The following is a 22188-nucleotide window of genomic DNA, read 5'->3' as shown; positions in this document are numbered from 1 at the left end:
TGATATTTTTTTAAACTCAGCTTTATTATGAACACTGTTTCAAACCAAATGCCAGCGAGTGATGAAGAGCATGTGGGGGGTGTTGTGTTAGTAACTGTCACAACAACAAAAGAGCAAAGATTTTTTTTATTTTTAAAGAAAATCAATCCATAAACAAGCAAGAGAAAATGACTAACAACGTGTGCTGTTTCACAGTCATATTTTCATTATTTTTCAGCTTCTGCTTAACCAACACCATGTAAACAATGGCATTGCTTTGTTTAAGTCAAGAATATATATTAAACAAGAATATAGAGCCATTTTCAAGTAACCCATTCTACTCAGTCAACAGTGGTGAACAGCCATTGGCCAAAACAAAGAGTGCTGTATTAGCTGAAGCCATGGTTGGTAGCTGCATGTTAATGGCACTGCACATGTAGCATTCTTTAAGTGCTTTATGATTTGGAGGGATGAAAAGTGCTGTAGAATTGTAAATTAGTGTTGTGTACCAGGAACATAAAACTCTTGGTGAGTCAGCTGCTCTGCCACCAGCTGGTTTGCAATGGCTCCGGATGGAAAGGTGGAGTGCGATGTCTTTTATTTAGAAAAAAGAAACTGTTCTCCCTTAATATTTTAGGGGGGGAACTTCAGCAAATGGCTGGAGAAGGTCCGGGACAACCATTTTGGTTTTGGCTGCTGAAGGCGGAGCTGCTAAGTGACACATTCTCTTATGGCCAAAGTCACTGAGCAGCTTTTTGAGCGCATAGCTGGCTCGGGGATCCAGGTTTCCATTTTGAAGTCAAATCAAACCTACCAGGATTTGTTTATTCACCTTTCCATTTGACTTGGAGGAATAACATTTCTTGTGTGATCAGTGGTGCTAGAATCCAAAGGAAAGCAAAAGGCAAGGAGCATTAGAAACCAGCCAGGCACTCTGTGGTTACATATGGGTCTCCTTACAGAATAAATCAGAACTCTTGAGAACGGTTAAGCACTGTGCATCGCAACAAACAGAACACAATTTGCCCTGCTTGCTACAACTTTGTGCCACATCATGTGATTGTTCTCAAGTGTTAAATAGTGTTTGCTGGTTTTTACCAAAGCCATTAGGCTACTGAAAAAAATTCACTAAGGACAGATTGTTCCCAGTGGGAGTATCTTAGCAGAGGGCACTATAGCATAGAAGCAACGGGCTCAGTTAGTGCTGAGGTAGCCCATCTAAAAGTTAGCATTATCAAAAAGGGGAGTGACGGTCCCATCCTTCCACTCAATCAGTATTTCCCCGTGCTGCAAGGAAGGGGAATGAGAGTCTGGAATGCTGCGTTGCCAGCTGCCTGCTGTCACCGTTAATGGGGACTGCTCCTGTAAGCCAGCTCTGCTGCAGCTCTCTGGGTAACTCTTCAAAGCAGAGAGCTTCTTCTTCCTAGAAGGACAGAAAAAAGTGGGACCAAAAAATCAGTTATTTCGCCTAAAATTTCATTTATATCCAAGGTGGGCAATGCCCTTCTCAACAGATTTAGTAATTGTATCTGCCTGCCACTCGCTTTCCCATGTGAATTTAGAGCTGGATCAGCAGCCCTGGAGCCTGAATTCCTTTATCCCCAGAACAGGTATGCAATGGGCGGCAGCAGCAAGCTTCTCACGCAGACCGGCCCCTCTCTGGGTATAACGTGATCGAAACAGGAGAGGGAGAAGACTTTACCAGCTGCATTTTGGAGGGAAGGAGGGATGAAGCAGCAAGAGGCCAGAGAGGAGAAGATTATACAGTAGAACCTCAGAGTTACAAACTGAACAGTCAACCACACACATCATTTGGAATCAGAAGTACAGTAACTCCTTACTTAAAGTTGCCCCGGTTAACGTTTCGTTGTTATGTTGCTGATCAATTAGAGAACATGCTCGTTAAAAGTTGCCCAGTGCTCCCTTATAACGTTATTTGGCAGCCACCTGCTTTGTCAACTGCTTGCAGGAAGAGCAGCCCGTTGGAGTGAGCTGGTGGGGGCTTGGAACCAGGGTGGGCCGGCAGCCCCCCCCATCAGCTCCCCGCTCCCCTAAGTTCCCTGTGCGGCAGCCTCCCAGCAGGCTATCGATTGCTGGGCAGTTCAGCTGTCCCTCCCCCAATGCTGTGTGCTGCTCCTGCCCTCTGCCTTGGAGCTGCTCCCGGGAGCCTCCTGCTTGGTCTGCAGTTGGGTGTAGAGGGGTAAGAGGGGGGCTAATGTCAGGGTTCCCCCCTCCCCCTGCTCCTGTACTGCACTTTATCTCCACGGGGGGGCAGGACAGGGCTCAGAACAGAGGGATCTTGCTGGCAGCTGCTGTCTCAACTTGCTGATCCACTTAAAAAGGCAGTGTACTTACAGTGGGGTCAGGTTTCAGAGTAGCAGCAGTGTTAGTCTGTATCCGAATCTCCCCACTATATTTTCCACTACATGCATCCGATGAAGTGAGCTGTAGCTCACGAAAGCTTATGCTCAAATAAATTTGTTAGTCTCCAAGGTGCCACAAGTCCTCCTTTTCTTTTTTTAGAGTGGGGTCAGCGTACTTTAAAGGGGCAATGTGCGTCTCTCTCTCACACACCGTGTGTATCTCTGTCTCTCTCTGCCATGCTGTCTCCCCTCCCTCCATTCGTGCTGCCTTGTAGAGTGTGAGGCTACACTAACAACGTGTTAACCCTTGAGGGCTCAGCTGAGTGCTAGTTCATCATTTAGCCGTAAGGCATTCTCTGGGAAATATCCCACCCTCTGACTTCACCACCTCAACCAAGCTTCACAATCATCATTGCTGTGTACAGCATTAAATTGTTTGTTTAAAACTTATACTGTGTGTGTGTATATATATATACACACACACACACCTTTGTTTGGTGAAAAAAATTTCCCTGGAACCTAATCCCCCCCTATTTACATTAATTCTTATGGGGAAATTGGATTTGCTGAATATCGTTTCACTTAAAGTTGCATCTTCCAGGAACAGAACTACAGCGTTAAGCGAGGAGTTACTGTACGCAATCAGGCAGCAGCAGAGACAACAAAAAAGCAAATACAGTACAGTACTGTGTTAAACTCCCTTTAAAAAAAGATTTGAGAAGGTAAGGAAACTGTCCTGGTGCTTGTTAAAAGGTTAAAAGCAGCATTTTACTTCTGCATAGTAAAGTTTCAACGCTGTATGAAGTCAATTGTTCAAAGGACACCCATAACATTTTGTTCAGAGTTACGAACAACCTCCATTCCTGAGGTGTTTGTAATTCCGAGGTTCTACTGTAGTCCAAGGAGAGAGATGACCAAAACGTGGACAAAACTTTCAGAGATGGGGATGGGAAGGGGTGGGGGCCTGCATGTGGCCTGGAGGTTGATATGCTAGTACACTTGTGGCTTTCAGGCCTTTAATTGCACAGCTGTGACAACAGTAAAGCAGCTAAGGGAGAAACTTCGTCCCACTTACTTGTAACGAACATTCAGCGTCAGTATAATCAGCCCCAATATAAATGCGAAGGGGCTGAGGACTAGCATGGCTGTCTTCCAGTTGGTGGCTGAAATGGAATCAGATTGCATGTTCACACACATTTTCCTCACTTAACCCCTTTGCTCTGTTATTCTTTCAAGAAAAACCCCTGTAATATCCCTCCAGACTAAAATGGACTGTTATAGCCCCATCAAGAGTAGCAGAGGATGTGGGTGGGGGAGATGACTTATGGGTGGTCTCCTTGTTCATGGGGTCATGGGCCAGCTTTGCCATATGCTCAGGGCTGCAGTTTTACAGCCTGTCCCTGGCAGGTTTCCCCCCCTTTCTCAGAGGGTAATGAATGTTCAAAATTCTTTGCCCCACAATCCAGAGTTCTGGGATGCAAGGGGTGGCAGGAGCAAGGGACAACGACTGTTGGATATCAACAGTAAGCTCAGGGTGGAATGGGATTCAGCACTCAATCATAGTAACTCTTACTCCCATGCCGGGGGTGCAGCTGATCCCTAGGAGGAATTTCTTCCCCAGGAGGAATTTCTCCCCCAGGGCATACAGCAGGCAGTTGCATGAAGGGGGGTGCTTTAGTTCTTTCTGGAGCACTGAGCAGCATCAGCATCAGATAGCACCAAGGGGTCTCCCATTTGTAGGGAGATGAAGGGATATTGGCACCCGCACTCCACCCTGTCTTTTCCCTTTTCTCATTGGTTGTTTCAACATACCTGTAGACCTGGCCCCAGCACCTTTCCCTCGGTGTCCAGGTTGATTTTTAAATTGGCCAGGCACCTCTGCGAGGGTGGGGAAGGAGCAGAGACGCACACATTAGTGGGCTGTACTGCCAAATAGGAGGGAGAATTGCACTGCATTTTCCTTTCTCTTTATGGCTGCGCGTTAGTTGCAGGACCCCTTGCTATCAGGGTGGGAAGAGCATGGGAGCCCTGCTGACGTGCCTAAGAGTGGCTGTGCACCACTATAGTTCTGACTGTAGCACATCTGGGGCAGCCATAGCCCCACTTCAGTGCACTGCTTCCCACTGCCAAGACAAGCATCACAGCGGTGTGACGTGACCGGGACCAAACTGCAGCCGCTGCTGCTCTTCAGACACGTGCATTCAGGAAAGCAAAGTACCCACCTTCCTCCATTGCTAGAAGCATCTGGTGGCTCCATGGTGGAGGAACTGTGCTGTTAAACTCAGCCAACGTGGAGGCAGGCAACTCCAGCAGAGAGCCCCTGGAGCTGGTGTGGCTCTTTGCTGAGGAACTGATGGTTTTAGCTTAGAAAAAAAGAACAAAGATGCAGACAGTTAGTGTTTTTTCTCTATACAGCACCCTGGGCTTGCGTGTCCCTCAAAAAACCACACTGGGACAAAGCTTGCCCTGGCTTATTTCTCCTGCAGCCTCCCTGAGGCAATTTGGATTGCATGATTTGCAAGGGCCCAATCCAGTGGGGCCCTCCATTTTCATGAATTTCAAATGTAACTGAGAGCGCTCAGCAGCTTGCAAGATCAGACCGGTGGTCAGGGCAGAATTTGGCCAGTGGGCTTAGACGAGGTCCCTGTTCTGAGGAACATCCAGTCTAAGGAGGATGGGCATGGTACAAACCAACCGTTAAAAGATCAAGCACGACGGAGAGTACAAGCAGAGTCAGAGCTGAGATACACACACACACGCGCCTTCCCGACATGTTAAATGACTGGACGTGGCCAAATTGATGTTAAATGATAGGATATGTTGTCTATGAGCATTACTGACGAGTGAAGTAGGCACAAGCTTTTCAGTTCTCAAATGCTGGTGATTAAATATCAGATAGCTCTAAGCACCAAAGACTAGGGGAGTTATTTCGGGTGGTCTGGGGGTACATGACTAGCATTCTGACCTTGGCACTGGGCGGCAAATCAGAGCAGCAAATCAGAGCCCCCTTTCCCTGTTCTTGATCATCAGTCTAGACTGGGTAGCAGGAGGAGAGGAGGTTCCCTGCCTCTGGGATACAATTGTTCCATTAGACGCTGCTGTGGGAGCAGAGGTGACATGCCAGCCTCTCTGGAGAATTTGCAGCGTGTATAACCAGGAGTGATGCTATTACACCAAACAGTGTAAGGAATAAAAGGAGACCTGCACTCCAGGGGTGACAGCTTCATTGTCTGAATGAAGAGTTGGGGGGTCCAGCTGGTCTTAGTCTTGGAGAAAGTAAAGGGATTGTGGGGAAAAAGGGACTAATTTACCAAGCAACTCAAACAACCCAAGAGAAGAGTAAAGCCTTAATATCACGAAAAACCTTGTGACAGTGAAATAGTGTCCCCAGGGGAATGGGTGGGAACCATTACAGAAAGCACTGGAACATTCACTGCATGTCCCAATCCTTTTGTGGACCCTGGAGCTGAAGAGTGGGGAACGGATGTGATCTCCAGGTATTTAATTCTGTAGACAACTTTGTAAGGAAAATGTTCTTGTCATGAACCCACTTCCCAGTTTATAACCCAAATGGGCTGAAAGGAAGGAGGAATCTGATTGGATGGTGAGCTGGCTAATTATCCACACTGCTTCTTACTAAAGATCCTGGAAACGCTACCAACATCTGATATCTATTGCTGAGAGCTAGCCTAGAGCTTAGACACTAGAACTAGCGAAAGCACAGAATCATAGAAATGTAGGACTGGAAGGGACCTAGACAGGTCATTTAGTCCAGTCCCCGGCACTGAGGCAGGACTAAGTATTAGCTAGACCATCCTGAGAGGTGTTCGTCTAACCTGTTCTAACATCTATTACTAAGACGGCAACAGTCACTTAAAAGCGGTGCTCCCATTTTACAGATGAGGAAATTGAGGCACAGGGAAGGTAAGTGACTTGCCCAAAGGTACCAGAGCAGAGTCAGGTTTAGAACCCAGGTGATCCTGGCTCTCAGACCTGCGCTCAGGCCAGTGGACCATATTGTCTCCAGTCTCTAGTAAGAATGGTGGTGCCAAGGGACCCACAAGGATTTTTCTAGCTCCTTAGCAGGCTGCCTCTGGATTCTGGATTAGTTTCTCCTTCTTAGATATTAACTCTGACTACCACATGAGCTGCACTGCCCAGCTCCCTGAGGTAGGACCAGGGACAGAGCTATGAACTCATAGCCAGTAGATTACACTTTGTTTGAAATCATAAAGAAAACTCTCTCAACAGCATTGCCAGCTCTTGCGATTTCATCACAAGTCTTGTGATTTCTGGTATTCGTCTTTAAGTTCCATTATGTGGAATCATCTACCCTCAGCCTTTTTTCTTTTTTTTTTTTTTTTAAACATAAAATAAGTTTCTCATGATTGAAGAAGGCTTGAAAACGTGACCTAAGGGCACCCTAAAGGCCCGCAAACCAGAAGGCAAATAAGGAGAACCCCAAAATTATCAGTATGAAATATCATGATTTCAAAGATGACCTCATTATTTTGGAGGGCCCAGCATGAGGTTTGAACATCTGGGGTTGGCAATATTGAAACAACCAACCTCCCCCCACTATTCTGATTTTCTAAAATCAGTTACTTTTCATTGGTTATTTTCCAATTCCGATATCATGTGTGACCCTAAGAGCCTCTCAGTGCCAACTACTCTGTATCAGCAACTCTTGTCAGGCCTGACAAATTCACTACACCTATCACACTACTTTCATAGTATTTATCCAAAAAGTGTCCTGTAAGGTATCAAATGAAAGCTGATGACACACTGGTCATTACTATTGCTGTGAAATGTATGTACTGACACTGTATAAGGAGTTCTATGGGCCTACTAAAAATATGTTTTAAACTATGTAACAAGGCACAGTTGACAAACAGGTTTTTCTGCCAGACAAAGCATGTTTATTCACTTATCCCTGTCTCCAAAGTAAAATTAAGCATTGTAAGCCAAATACAATAGGAGCTACATTTGCATTCCCAGTTAACATAAGGATGTGATGTCAGAATGGGAAGACACTGGAGACAGAACTGCAGGCGTTTGTCCTATCACTGGGGTGCAAAGACAATTAGCATTGGGGCATAGGAGGAAGACTAGAAGGACCCCTCTTTTTCCCACCACTGAAGGAACAAAAAGGACAGTGCTTTTTGTATCCATGAATGGTGGATCCCCGCCTTGTGGGTTGATGATGCTGGAAGGACGCTTTATGTGAGAAACAGCTTTAGACAGGGATTTTAGCTTGTTAAAATCAGGTTTAGACTCTAAGAAGCATATTATACCTTTTGTTTCACATGTAGCCAGTCGTTCTTACCATCTCTTAAAATCGGAACCTTTGTTAATAAACATATTTGTTCTCACTAGAAATAAATTACAGTGCTGTGTGGTTATAAAGGGCCTGATCCTGAGTTGTTCCAATCAAACTGTGTGTACTCTGTCCCTCCTGGTAAGTCCTGTAAGTGTCCAGATGGGCTGGATGCTAGAGAGGGGGATGCTGATAGAAGGGACTGGTGTGTGTCTGTCACTAGCCTGCACAGAGCGGGTGAGGTCTGCGGAGCCCTGGAAGGCAGGGCTTGTCAATGGCCAGAGGCTGTTTGTTTCAGGGACCTGTGCTACAGCAGGCATGAGGCAGAACTGCTTCATGCTAAGGGCAGGTAGTGGTGAGGTGGCCTCACAGCCCTGAGTACCCCCAGGAGCTTCACAATGAGCAATACCAACTTCCACTTCTTCCCCTTCCTTGCTGGGGTTAGGGTGCGCTGGTTTGCAATCTAGGAAGATCAGATTAGATGATCGTGGTCAGCAGATCACAAGAGTGAGGAAAGACCTGTGATTTCATCAGGGATGAGTGAACTAGTTGGGACTGAACAGAGAAAGAGAATTCTCTGCAATCTACTATTCTGAAAATTGAATCAAGCTTTCTTTTCTTTTTCTTTTTTTTTAAAAATAGCCTCTCAATAATGCAGGTAACTTAAAAAAAAAAAAAAAAAAGACTTTTTCTGATCAGTCCAGAGTAGGAGTGTGATGAAAGAGGAGGCAGTTAGTCTAGGATTTTAGGGCCCATCCAGTAGTAGGAAGTATCAGAAATCCCATGAAAGAAAGCCTGACTTTAATGAAATGGCCACCCCACTTTTAGCAAACCCCAAAGTTTCAGGTGATTCAGAGAATATTCCAAACTATATGGTGCTCATCCCCAAAATAGGTTTTAAACTATGTAACAAGGCAAGTTGACAAGCAGGGTTGTCAGAAACCTTTTGACAAAAACCTTTTGAGGTTTGCCCGTCACTGTTTTTATATATTGATATATAGGGACCCAAACCTCTGAAGTGCTGAGCACCTATCATTTGCCGCTGAAATCAATGGTAGCTGAGGGTGTTTGGGATGTCACTAAAGCTTCTCAGTATCTTGTGGACCAGGGCCAGAGCAATCATGCATGAGAATGATTTTACATGAGCTACAAGCCTGTTAAGTCAGGTGTTAGATGGATTCTAGGTGATGGATCCCAAAGAGTAAATAGGTTGCTAATGTTAAATCCACCTCTTCTTACTTTCGTGAACCCACACCAATGCATCTGCAGCTTCCTGCATCAGGTCACCAAGCCTGGGAGCCACTGTGGGGCTGACAGCACAGACAGTTTCATCTGACAGGGTCTTCCACTTGCTGAATTTGTCTTTCTCCCGGGACACAAAGACCTTGTGGCCTTGCTTCGCGTTGAGATGCAAGCCCAGGCCGTGCAAGGTCAAGTGTCCCTTCTTGCTGCAAGCCCACGTTTGGCGCGCCCCGTCCCCGCATGGCTCCAGGTAGGCTGATGCGAACTCCTGCGGCTTGTGGATGGTCAGGCACTGTTTGGTTTTAAGGCTGACGATGGACTTTGTTCTGGGGTCCCACCTCCATTGCTGCTGCTGGGAGTGCAGCTTGCAATCAGCCAGGCTGATCTGGCCGCTGTCATGGTGGGCGACCTGGATGCATTTTTCCAGCCGGATGTTCTTTATGAGGAAGCTTTGCCCCTCTGATACTGCAGTACAATCAAAGCAGAGTTTAGTACCTTACACGCACAAGACAAACACACTTCTGCAGAGCATCAGTCGTTAGCTCATGCCTAGGAAAAGAGAGACTCTTAGCCTACCACTTGTTGCTGCATTTTCATATTCTAGATAAGAAAGAAAAAAATAGCCACGCTCAAAGTTTTAATTTCCCAGGGTTGCATTTCTTGAGGAAGGCATGGTGCATTGGTATCAAGGAACAAGGTTGGAAAGAAGTAATAATATTGTGATTAATGTGTAAAGCCAATAGAAATTTTTTTTTTACAAATTTCACAACCATTTTTTTGAATTTCTATGAAATTTTCAAAAAATTGGAAAATATCAGTCAGCTATAGAGCCAATGAGAAACCTCCGAAAATTTGATGATTTTTTTCCTATCAGAATTAAGTTTTTCGTATGAAAAATTTCATTGAAATTCAAAAAATGTTGACAAGCTTAGTTAATCTCACTTAGTACTTCACTGTGGGTCACTATGCTGGGCTCTGTGGCTACTTCCTATGGCAACAATGGAAATAAAACGGTAAGCCTTAAAAACACTGGAAATGATTAGATAAGGTGACTCACAACTATTCAATCAACAATACAATTATTGCATCCAATATCACTGCCCAGATGTCAGGGTTCCAGACCTGAGAAGTCCCAGGCAACTGGGTTACCCACCTAGTGATGGTCCATAGAACTGCCCTATAATTCTCTCTTAACTGTAGGAAGACAGCCCGAATCACAATACTGTTAGCTTTTGAGCTTCTGTAGTGATCATTTTTTGCAATGAGCAACAAAGGTTCTGGGACCTTTAAGTGGTAGATACCAGCCAGTCAACTGAAAGGATTTCATCTGTATTCATTCCAAAATCAACCATAAATCTGACCCACGAGCATCCTGAAATACCCTTTAAACACTCTGCCGTACATCTCTAATAGATGCATCTCTTCTGCTGCATAAAACATATTATGTCCCTACCAAATTTTGAATGATAATTTGGTTTTGAAGAGAAAGGTATGGAAACAAACATTTCAGATTCTCACCACATTTCCCCTAGGTCATTTATATAATATTTGTAACTTTAAGAATTTGATCATTTATTCCCTCAGTGGTGAAAAATTCTCACATTCACCCCGAGAGTTAAAACCTGCAAAGCCTGAAGGAAAAAGTCTGAAATGTGAAGAGCAAGAAGGAGACTGAAAGATAACTTTAGAATGGAATCCTGATAATGATCTTAACACCTTCCTCTGCAGAATTTCCCCTCTTGGCACAAAGAACAATACTTTTCATTGGCACCAAGTCACTAACGCAGTATGTGAAGGGACAGAGTGACAACGCAAAACAAAACTTCGAGCACAGCAGGGTGCGAAGGGAAACAATAGATTAAAGAACTGTTAGGCTTGCTTGTAGGAAACTCCAGTCTCCTGCTAGACTACATGTCTAATATTGTTTGTTAATTCAGGAAAAAGTACTAAGGGACTTTCTGGCTGTTCCTGAACCTACTGAGAAGAGAATGGACGGAGTTCACTTTTCAGCTTCTAAAATGTTATTTCATTTAAATATTAATAAATTAAATGCTTAATGCTGGTGAACAAGGAGGGTTAGAGGGGCCTACACAGTGAAGTGCTCCGTTTATCCATAGACGGGTTACAGTATGGTCCTCAGCAGAGTAAGTATCTCTAGAGCCCTGCGCGAATACAAAATTTGTATCCACATCCAATCTGCGATCCACAAATTTTTTTTTCAGGAACAGTGTAAATGTATCCAGTGGCACTAGATATCAGTTTGTTTGCTTTCTCAGTGATGCAGCCTTCTTCCCTGGTTATGAGAGAGGAAAACGAATGAATAGGTTTCCCCAGTCACTTACCCCTCCTCTCAGTGGCACATGGATACATGGGCCTTTTTGTAAAGCAGGGAGGGAAATGATTGCAGCAGCCCCTTGCTAAGGTATTGGTAGCAGGAAAGACACGGTGACCAGAAATCCCAGTTTGGCTGTGATAGTTTCAGGCTTTTACAAATGGCCCCAGTAACCTCATGTCCAAGCCAATTTCCCAGAATGTTCTCAGGCCTTGAGAATTGAGGTAGTCATTTACAAATCATCTAACCCCACCAATGCACAGCTGTCATCAGGGTCAAACCGTTGGAACTAAAGTGAGCAGGAGCTCCAGCCAGCCTCCACAGCTGCCCTGTAAGTCATCCAGGCAATCCCAGCAAATCCCAAAAGCTGCAGGAGGGCTCCTCCAAGACTCATCGCTACGCTTCTGAACAGCTCTTGTGAAACTGCAGCAGGTCCTGAGGACCTCCAGAACAAGCTATGAGACTCATGTCAACCAGTTGGTGGATGTAAATCACCATGCTTACGCTGCTGTCAGGGCTTGAACCCAGGAACTGCAGTTCTAAAAGCAACAGCCTCAAATGCTTGAGTTAAAGGAATAACTTCCTGTATTAGACTCATATCCTCTTGTACAGACCAGCCACTAGAAGTGGGGGACCAAGACCCTCCCCTAGCGTGGGTTATATACTTCTCCCACCTTGAGAAACTTATCTCCAGTGTCTGAGATCTAGCAGAATTCAGGGGAACCCCCTTTCTATAAAGAGGTGTCTTGGGCTGACAGTGAGGCTGGTGCAAAGGTGGCATAAAGCAGGCATAGTTCAACCTGGGGAATACCCCTACAGGCAGAAAGCTTCTATCCCTCCCAGGCCCTGCGCTGGCCCTGCACCACCTTTGCAGCAAATCTGGGCATTGTCATAATGTCAAGGGTAACTACACCTGTATTGCACCTTCATGGTCCTTTGAGGGCACCCACTAAGGTTCCCAGCTCTGAGCTGTCACTTCTCTTGGGTGGAGACCCGAGTCTCTCTCCCTCCTGATGGGAGTTTTAGGGCTTCACATCTCCCTGCCTTACACTGTCATAACCCCAGTGAGCCAGTCTTCCTAAAGGCCAGCACTGGTGCATTGCTTTCTCTCCGAGGGCTATGATCAGAGTACTGTCAGCAGTTACAAGTTACCACCAAGCTCTTTCTAAGCCAGCACCTTTATTTATAAGGTAAAAGTATTACAGAGAAAACATCAAAAGCATCAAACAGATATAAACACACGCTAAGCATACCATGAATCACCCCTCAGTCTTATGGGGCCCTAGTAGGCCAACGTTTTCCCAGTCCTTTTGCAAGGTTGGGGGCCCCCTTGAACAGAAGGTCCTGTCTGTTTGCTGGCTCAGAAAGAAGGCCCTGAGTCAGTTTAATATATATCCAGTTTTATATCCAAAATCTTCTCTTTGTCTGCTGGTCTTTTGAAAATCCAGTTTGAGACAGTCTGTATGAGCCTCTGGGTGGGGGCGGGGGGAGTGCCCTTCTGGGAGGGGTTTACCTGAATCACCCACCACTGAATCACCCACCACTGCTTCTGGTTCCTGGAGGAGCTGGGGTAACCCCCCCCCCCCCGACCCCCCCCCGAGTTGCATACAGTCCCTGGCCCACAGTGATCCATACACTTAACACAATGCAGTCCCCAAACATACTGCATGGGATTGCAATATTCATCACAGGGGCATTCCAAGGCAGAGGTGGACTGGAGAAGGAAGGGGTGGGGGCATGGCTGCAATGGACCTGCACCCTTGCAAAGCCCCAAAGGGACCAATGAAGCAACGGTACCTCCTAGGGCAGCCCTTGGAGTTGCCTCAGCCTGCACTGGGCCCCCTGTAACTGTTGAATAGGGACATAAAAACGGCTCAGAGGTGAATCTACCCCTGTGTCTTTCTGCCTCTTCCATCACACCTGGTAATAGACATTGCAGCTGAAATGCCGTGGCAATTTTATGGCTGATGTATGAGGCGGAATGAATCCAGCTCACTCTCCTGATTATTGGGCTAGAGTCTCGGTTGGTTTAAAGCAGCACTGCTCCGTGGAAATCATGCCAGGTTACATCAGCTGAGGGCCTAGCCCCTGGCAATCAGCAAAGAGATCAATAAGGACTCAAACCAAGAAGAGCCGAGGGCAGTACTACAGGATGGCTGTTTTGGTAGCTGCCCTTTGGGCCTTATCCAGCAGTTGTGACACAGATAAGACTCACAGCAAAGTCAAAGGACTGTTTGCCAAGCGAGGAGGGTTTTGTTTGTTTTTAAAGTGCCTCGATTTGGAAGCCAGCAATGAAAAGCCCGGTTGCAAATGGTTGTAAAAGCAAACGCAGATACCTAAAGCTCAAAGCCTGAAGGTTAATAATATAGGGGAAATAGTTAAATATTAGCAATTGGAGAGCACAGAAATTTGGATCCAGATTTCAACCCCCTTTAGGGCATAAGACAAGTGCTACATGGGCCTTGTGCATGCTCTCTGAACAGGGTGGATGTTACCCTTTCATGCTTAGCTGCTTAGTTATAAGGTGGCAGACAAAGAGAGAAGACATCATAATAACAAAGAGCACTAGGTTCCAAATAGCAGTCCCAAAGGAAAAACTGTACTTCGGTGTAACCCTCGCCCTCAGCATACCAGCATTATCCAAAGCATAGGGTGTGTTCTCTTGAGGGTGTGAAGCACCAGCTGCCAGAGGAGGCCCTTACAGATCTTTCAGCTGTTCTCCAGAGCCTCAGCTTTTGTTTAAAAGAAAAAGTTAGTCTCTAACTATTATGGTTGCAGAGAAAACCTTCAAAATGTGACCCAAATGAACTCATCTGAGTTTGCAGAGAGCCTGAAACATAGCTGTGAAGCATGAACTACCCCGTCCATTTCACTGGATGCAGATGTCAAAGCACGTAAGAAAGGAGAGGAAGGATCATAGTGTCGAGAACTAAAATAAGGGCACCCCCTTAACAACCCATGCCAGAATCAAAGGAGGGCATGGTGGTTTCATTTTCCTGAAGCAGGGCTGTAAACACCACAGTGTTTTAATACATGTGTTTGCCCATTCATGTTTCAAGACCAGACAGAGAAACACACAGTCACAGAGTATTTCTAAGAAAAACCCAGCAGGCAGCTGGTTAAACACTCATAACCATCAAAGGCTTTTGTGGTTAATACAATCTCTGGAAAATACTACCAAGGCAGGGCTGCCATTCCCTGTTGACAGCTCCTTATGCCACAGGTGAGTCTGTGGCCATTTCTCTTATAGCTCCTCTACAGTGAAATTTGCCCCTGTGCAAAGCCCAGCACAAGGTTTATGTGGGGATTAAGTCCTCTTTTGAGGATGTTAAGTAGCGAATAAGCCCTGTACTGGTCCCCTGCACAGAGGTCTGTGGGGCAGGGTCTTCTGCCTCGTGTTCTTGAGTTCTACAACCAAAAGTTCCTTTTCGGTGCCCGCCTCTGCTCCCTCACCACACCCCACTCACAGTGGTTGTCCTTGGTCAGTGAGGACGCAGGGTTCAGAGGTGCATCTCTGTGAGTTCACCTCCCACCTGGGAAGAAAGCACCTTGCTCGCTCCACAATCTGAGCACTTGTGCTGGCTGACGGCCCCGCCAGCCACTCGTTTGCCAGCCGACTGTCAGTCACCTTCCGCTGCCACCTGCCACTCTGCTGTGACCTCGGACCAAAAGGGTAATTCAGGCCTTGGGACAGAATGAGCCTGACATCCCTGCATTAGGTCCCCTCTTAGGCTTGGTTTACACGGCAAAGCAACACGCACACCGGAAGTGTGAGGTCTAGAGAAGTGCTCATCGCCGCGCTGTGTAGACAAACCCTAAGGAGTGCATCTTCCAACGCACTGAACAGGAGGCTCAAGTGAGGCGCGTATTGCTCCGTCTCTGATTTCCATAGATCTAAGCTGCTGCCTCACATCCAAATATATCGCTGGAGCTTGCATATGGCAACGAGGCCACACAATACCCCAGTGAGGTAGGTAAGAAGAGTTTTTACCCATTATAGAGAGAGGTAAGTGAGGCACAGAGAGATGAAGGCCAGAGGTAGGGGACTAAGACCATAGAGAAACAGATAAATAAGTGGTGTGATTTTCAAAAGGGCTGAGTACTAGCCATACCCGTGCATGGACCCTAAGGTATACCCAGGGTTCCAGGCAGGCTTACCACTGTATCTTCACACCCATGTTTAGTTATGCTAGTTAGATGAAAGCTAGCTCGGGCATGCTGGCCTAGGCTGCAGTCATACCTTCAATTGTAGTGGCGACATACCCTAAGGAACAGCCTCGCTCGGCAAGGTTATTTCAAGAGTGCTATTTCAGCTACTCAATACAGTAAGTGCAATGGGAACTTTACTACTGGTTTCAATAGGAGCAGAGTCAGGACAACGTGGAGCCCTTTTGAAAACCCCACCATAGATTCCTTCATGCCAGGGGGAAGGAGGTCTCGCGTGAACCCAGTTACAGCAGTGAGTTATTCACACAATTACAAACAAGGGTTTTCTCATTTAAAAAAAAATTCTGCACACAGACCTGGAGGCTCAAATCCCCAGCTCTCCTGCAGGGGATTTCCAGTGAACAACATTGACCCAAAATTGTCTGCTGGCATAATTCCATTGATTACACCCCAGCAGAGAATTTGAATACACTTGAGTTCTGGTAAATGAAATACACTTCCTTTGCTGCCCGCAGCAGCAGGAGCGGGGGGTGGGGAGGGATTTTAAGATGCCAGCAGGACAGGACTGTATTAGGGGTGGGGGAGAAATAGGCTGCAGATAGGAGAATGTCTGGTTTCTTAGGCCCTGTTTACACTACAGAACTGAACCAGTTGTATTGAATAAAGAACAGGAGGACTTGTGGCACCTTAGAGACTAACAAATTTATTAGAGCATAAGCTTTCATGGGCTACAGCCCACTTCGTCGGATGCATAGAATGGAACATATAGTAAGAAGATTATATATATATATACACACACACACACACATACAGAGAAGGTGGAAGTTGCCATACAAACTGTAAGAGGCTACAGAGTAGCAGCTGTGTTAGTCTGTATCCACAAAAAGAAAAGGAGGACTTGTGGCACCTTGTCAACTGTCTAAATGGGCTATCTTGATTATCACTACAAAAGTTTTTTTCTCATGTTGATAATAGCTCATCTTAATTAATTAGCCTCTTACAGTTTGTATGGCAACTTCCACTTTCTCTGAATATATATATATTCTTACTATATGTTCCATTCTATGCATCCGCTGAAGTGGGTGGTAGCCCACAATAACTAATGCTCTAATAAATTGGTTAGTCTCTAAGGTGCCACAAGTCCTCCTGTTCATTTTGCGGATACAGGCTAACACAGCTGCTACTCTGAAAGTTGTATTGAATGGGTTTAAGCATTCACGTAGATTGTTTTCAGTTGCACCACCATCTGGTACATATCCCATAATTCTTGACAGGTTTCAGAGTAACAGCCGTGTTAGTCTGTATTCGTAAAAAGAAAAGGAGTACTTGTGGCACCTTAGAGACTAACCAGTTTATTTGAGCATGAGCTTTCGTGAGCTACAGCTCACTTCATTGGATGCATAGCATATCGTGGAAACTGCAGAAGACATTATATACACACAGAGACCATGAAACAAAACTTCCTCCCACCCCACTCCCCCGCTGGCAACAGCTTATCTAAAGTGATCATCAAGTAGAGCCATTTCCAGCACAAATCCAGGTTTTCTCACCCTTCCCCCCCCCCACACACATACAAACTCACTCTCCTGCTGGCAACAGCCCATCCCCCTTTGAAACCCCTCTTTATAATGCGCATGATAATCAAGGTGGGTCACCTCCAGCACTAATCCAGGTTTTCTCACCCCCCCCCCACCCCACCCCCCTTTCCAAAAACCACACACACAAACTCATTCTCCTGCTGGCAACAGCTCATCTTACAATGTGCACAGCAATAATCCAAGTTTAACCAGAACGTCTTGGGGGGTGGTTTTGCAGGAAAAAAACAAGGGGAGACAGGCTACCTTGCATAATGACTTAGCCACTCCCAGTCTCTATTCAAGCCCAAATTAATAGTATCCAATTTGCAAATGAATTCCAATTCAGCAGTTTCTCGCTGGAGTCTGGATTTGAACTTTAAACTTGGATTATTGCTGTGCACATTGTAAGATGAGCTGTTGCCAGCAGGAGAATGAGTTTGTGTGTGTGGTTTTTGGAAAGGGGTGTGTGTGGGGGGGGGTGGGGTGAGAAAACCTGGATTAGTGCTGGAGGTGACCCACCTTGATTATCATGCGCATTATAAAGAGGGGTTTCAAAGGGGGATGGGCTGTTGCCAGCAGGAGAGTGAGTTTGTATGTGTGTGGGGGGGGGGCGGGGAAGGGTGAGAAAACCTGGATTTGTGCTGGAAATGGCTCTACTTGATGATCACTTTAGATAAGCTGTTGCCAGGGGGGGAGTGGGGTGGGAGGAAGTTTTGTTTCATGGTCTCTGTGTGTATATAATGTCTTCTGCAGTTTCCACGATATGCTATGCATCCAATGAAGTGAGCTGTAGCTCACGAAAGCTCATGCTCAAATAAACTGGTTAGTCTCTAAGGTGCCACAAGTACTCCTTTTCTTTTTACATAATTCTTGACTCGCTCCCAGACACAGTGCATTCTGGGAGATATTTTGGCATTGTCAGCCCTGAGAGAATTAACTAGGGTTGCCACCTGGCCAATATCTGACCGGCCTGACCCTTTTTTTTTTATGGATTTGCCAGTTGCCAGAAAAATAATTTAATCTGCCGGGGTTTTTTTTACGTGTATTTAAAGATTGCATTATTATTGCAATACACTGGGGTATCTAATGTTCAAAGTTTGTGTCCAGTAAGGATGCTGTAGTGTTCCCACTTCTGCAGTTTAAGTGGTAGATCAAAACTGTTGAAAATACAGCAGCTGTCAGCCCTCCCACAGTGAGAGAGGGTGTGAGTCACTATAAGCGGCTGTGGAAGGGGGGCGGGAGGATGCAGAGTTGCCTTGTGGCTGGGGTTTGAGTGGGCTTGTTTTGAAGGTGGGGGAGGTGGCATTTATTTATTTTTATTTATTTATTTATTTATTTTTTGCATTCAAGGGTGGTAACCCTAGAACTAACTGATCTGTTTCAGCTTGTCTGTGTGCTGAACTGGTGCTGAACTGATTCAGAATAAACCTATTAAGCTTTAGCTGGTTATTAAACCTGATGAAAGGTCATCTGTTCAAACTCGTTAGACCATTTGGGGCATTTGGGTGTGTGTCTGCAGAGTGTTTTACGAATATTGGAGAGGCTTTAATCTGGGTAATTTCTCTGGTTTAGACCAGTTGTAATGCTCTGATATTCTAAACAGCGTGAGGTGCCCACTTGTGATTTCTACTCTCACAACTAAATCAGTGGTGGCTGCAGAGAAACAGGTCAGATAAGAACCAGGGCAGATCCAGACCTGCTCCACCAGAACTCAACCAAGGAGTTCATTTCCCCTTTTATTTTTTCTTTCTGCTTCTGCCTCTGAGCTTCCAGGTTCCATCTGCAGTTTTTCTGTCCCTAGAGCTGCAGGAAGAGCTGTATCCCAAATTTCCTGTTCTGAAATCTGTTCTCCTGAGATTTTGCACCCAGTCCTGCAGACTGGTGATCTTTAGATGGTTTGAACTTTTGCTCATTCAAGCTGAATCTGTACCCTGGCCACTCCGACTATGATGCCTTTTGATTTCTCTGCCCTACATTCTTAAGGACTCGCTGTGCACAGAGCTCATAGAATCAGCAGCCAGTGGCTACAGCCTAGGACAACGTTGCTGTATGCACTGTGTTCTCCCACAGAAATTTGACCTTTGTTCTCTCCCGTGTTGATTTCGGGTAACTAAAACCAGGGCCCATTCAAGCAAATCTGGTGCCCACGGCAAAGCTCTTCAATGAGGGCTTGCTTTCTAAGCCCCGAGATTCAGTGACGACTTTCTTCCCAAATTGCTCTCCTGTCAGCTGGGAGTCAGGGTAGCTCCTACCGAGGTATAAGGGTGTGTACTGTTTCTTTAAAAGCTACAGCAGGAAGGAATTGGGGGTTAGGGAAAAGCTCTATAGCAGTGGTTCTCATGTTGGGGGAGCCTCAAAAAGGAAAAGGTTGAGAATCCGCGTTCTAGAGTGAAATCCACAGACAGAGAGAGAGAAAGAAGCATGAGGAACCGTGTTGTTTTTCTTTATTCCAATAAAGTTCCTTGGTCAGTGTTCGAAGAAAGCAATGCTTTCGGTGATTCTTCACTTTTGTCCCACAACAGGGGCCTAGAGAGAATGTGTCTGGAACTGGGGCATGCATGTTTATGGCTGCTGTTAGGGTAAAAGTGGATAGAGTTTTCCTGTTATTATGGTGAAAATAGGAAACGGTGAAAGCGGGAGGGGGTCGCTCTGAGGCTACCCAGCCCGGGCTGGGATAAATGGGAAAATGTCCTTTATCTCCAAATGGTTAATGTTACTATCACTTCAGAGCTCTCAGTCATCACCAAGCAGAGTGCAATCCACATCCCATGCTATTACAACACGATCTGTAAGTCAACCAGCTTGGATTTCAGCCTGTCCCGGGTGGAAGGGGAAATCCAGGTTGGGGTTATGCAGGACAAAAGGCATCAGAGTTTGGCAGCTATGTTCACTATGCAAACGGCTGGAGAGGTTCATCCATTATAACCCAGAGCCCCTTGGTTGATCTACAGCTGTATCGGTCCCTGCTCATTTTACTAGTGCCTGTTTTTGAGTGGGGACATGATGCTTAAGGTTCCCCCCAGTTTTAACTCTTTACTGCTGCCCAACATCACACAGGCTACATCACAGTGGTGACCCTCTCTGACCTGGGGATAGGGCATCCTTTGGAGCTCATCGCTGCTGTTCTGAGTGACAGCTGGGAAGGATCTCAAAAGTACTGTGAGATATTCCAGCCCTGAGCATGCTATGCAGATAGCTTTCCTTGTGGCTTTGCAAAATCTTGTTAGGCAGGCGGTGGTCCTGCAGACCAAAAGTTGGGCTGGCTTGGGTTGGAATCTTGTTATGCCTGAGCTCCTCTAAGCTCCGGGGTGAATGGGTTTGGTTCGTCTCTGCAAACAGCTGTGATTTCTGTCTGCAGTTTCAAAAATTAATGAATTGAAAGAAAGTATCCCTCATGAGCAACAAGAGCTGTAGTCCTTCAGGCTCTAGCAGTTAAGCATCTTCCCCGGCATACCCTGAACACTCATACTAATTCATTGCATTCTGACAAACTTTTTCAGATGGGGAAGCTGAGGCACGGGACAGTTAAGTGACTTACCCAAGGTCAGAAGCAGAATTAGAACCTAGGAGTTCTGCCTGCAAACCACTAGCCAGCAATGCCTCTCAACACCCCGTGCAGCTGGGACACCATTGGAAATGCTCTCTGGCCTCATGGGATGCATGTCTGCTTACAACTAGAAATGGTCACTCGATGTATTTAAACCCAGCTGTTGTTCCATGCTGTGTGGAGAGGCACCTGCAGAATAACACATTTCACTGCTACTGGATTTAGAGCTTTACAATAAAACAACTACAGACTCTACAGTCGCAGCAAACTGGACTCAGGTCTACGGGGCAAAGGGGTTCTTGTTTGGCTATCGCCAAGGAGAAAAACTTACCTTGTAGCAAAGGAAGGAGGCACATCCAATGCAGGCTCCACTTGAAAAACTCCATTGTTTCCCAGCAACAAAGGGGGAAGAGGAGTCCCCGAAAAGAATGATCAGGACTGGAGAGTGGGAGCTGGTTTGTTTTTCTCACTCTTGTTTTCATTCAAAAGCAACGACAAAGGAAAAGAAAGAAAGAAAAAAGTCCCCACTTTCTGTTTTAGCACCGTAGGACTGGCAAAGAACCAGCTTCCAGCCACACTCTGCTCAGCTCCTGCTTCCAGAGAATCCTGCTGCTCCAATCAGGGGGCTGTTGCTCCCATGCCCAGCTGGGAATTGCGGATCCCTTATGGGAAATTATATGACAATCCAGACCAGGGGAAACGGACCAGCAAAGCAGTCAGAGGCCATAAAGCTCAGCTCCTCAGCAGCTGCAGTTGCTTAGTGGGCAACGAGGTGAGAATACTAAAGAGCCTGGGCTGGCCAAGGATCCAGAGACAGGCTTAGGAGTAGAAAGGGAGAGTGCAGACAAAGCTGCTGGAGCAGCCAGTTTCCCGGTACCCGGGACAGTTTCTGAATGCTGCACACTGAAGTTACTGTGGCTCTGGCACTGGCTGCTTGAGTTTGCTGTCTCTAAAGAGACATGCTCCTGCAGAGCCTGGGATGATTGATTGGAGGTGGCCTTTGTAAGTGCTGAGTTACAGCCTTTTACAAAAGTGGTTGTTGGCAAATGGAACCACAGCAGATTTCCCATAAGTTGGGCCAGAGATCAACAGAAAGATGGTGGAGGTAGCAGGGCTCTGTTGTCAGCAGGGCCGGCGCTACAGTTTTGGCCGCCCCAAGCAGTGAAAAAACTTCCCGCCATGGACAGCAAAAGGGAGAAGCCGCCGCCGACTTCCCGCCATGGCCGGCGGGACGGAGGGGCCGCCGCCGACTTCCCGCCACGGCCGGCGGGACGGAGGGGCCGCCGCCGAATTCCCGCCGCTGCACAAACACTGCTGCCCCTTTCTAACTGCCGCCCCAAGTAGCTGCTTGGAAGGCTGGTGCCTGGAGCCGGCCCTGGTTGTCAGACGCCACCAGTGTGATGCTCTGCTCTAACCCATGTTGATAACAGTCGGCTGCGTGCGTGTGCTCCCTCTGTGTACTGCCCCGGCTCTGCACAGATCACTGACACAGCAGACCCCGAGAGAACCCCCAATGACCACATGCTCCGATAAGGTACGAAGGCACCCAGCCGGGTTTATGGCCAAACGAAACACAGTTCTGCTAGTACATATGTGCTCCCTGACAATGGACACAGCTCAGTCAGTGACGGGACACTCCACTGCCCCCTAGGCTGGACAAAGAC

At 46.4% G+C, this 22188-nt stretch overlaps 1 protein-coding gene across 2 annotated transcripts; it reads right to left on the bottom strand.

Annotated features, from left to right (window-relative positions):
- Positions 1-111: 111 nt before the first annotated feature.
- LOC114020286 lies at positions 112-21452 on the bottom strand. Of its 2 annotated transcripts, XM_037902595.2 has the most exons (7): positions 20856-21452; positions 8899-9366; positions 4565-4705; positions 4155-4220; positions 3418-3505; positions 2302-2304; positions 112-1402 (listed from the first exon to the last, which is right to left on the bottom strand). In XM_037902595.2, the coding sequence occupies exons 1-7, from the start codon at positions 21004-21006 to the stop codon at positions 1198-1200; spliced, it is 1122 nt and encodes a 373-aa protein (XP_037758523.1). In that variant the 5' UTR covers positions 21007-21452; the 3' UTR covers positions 112-1197. The 2 variants fall into 2 exon arrangements, with proteins under 2 accessions (XP_037758523.1, XP_037758524.1); XM_037902596.2 differs by lacking the exon at positions 4155-4220.
- Between the last annotated feature and the right edge of the window lie 736 nt (positions 21453-22188).

This window comes from Chelonia mydas, chromosome 5, assembly GCF_015237465.2.
Source record: "Chelonia mydas isolate rCheMyd1 chromosome 5, rCheMyd1.pri.v2, whole genome shotgun sequence".
NCBI classification, from domain to species: domain Eukaryota; kingdom Metazoa; phylum Chordata; order Testudines; family Cheloniidae; genus Chelonia; species Chelonia mydas.
The sequence above is the reverse complement of the archived record's forward strand: the minus strand, read 5'-3'. Positions and strand labels throughout refer to the sequence as shown.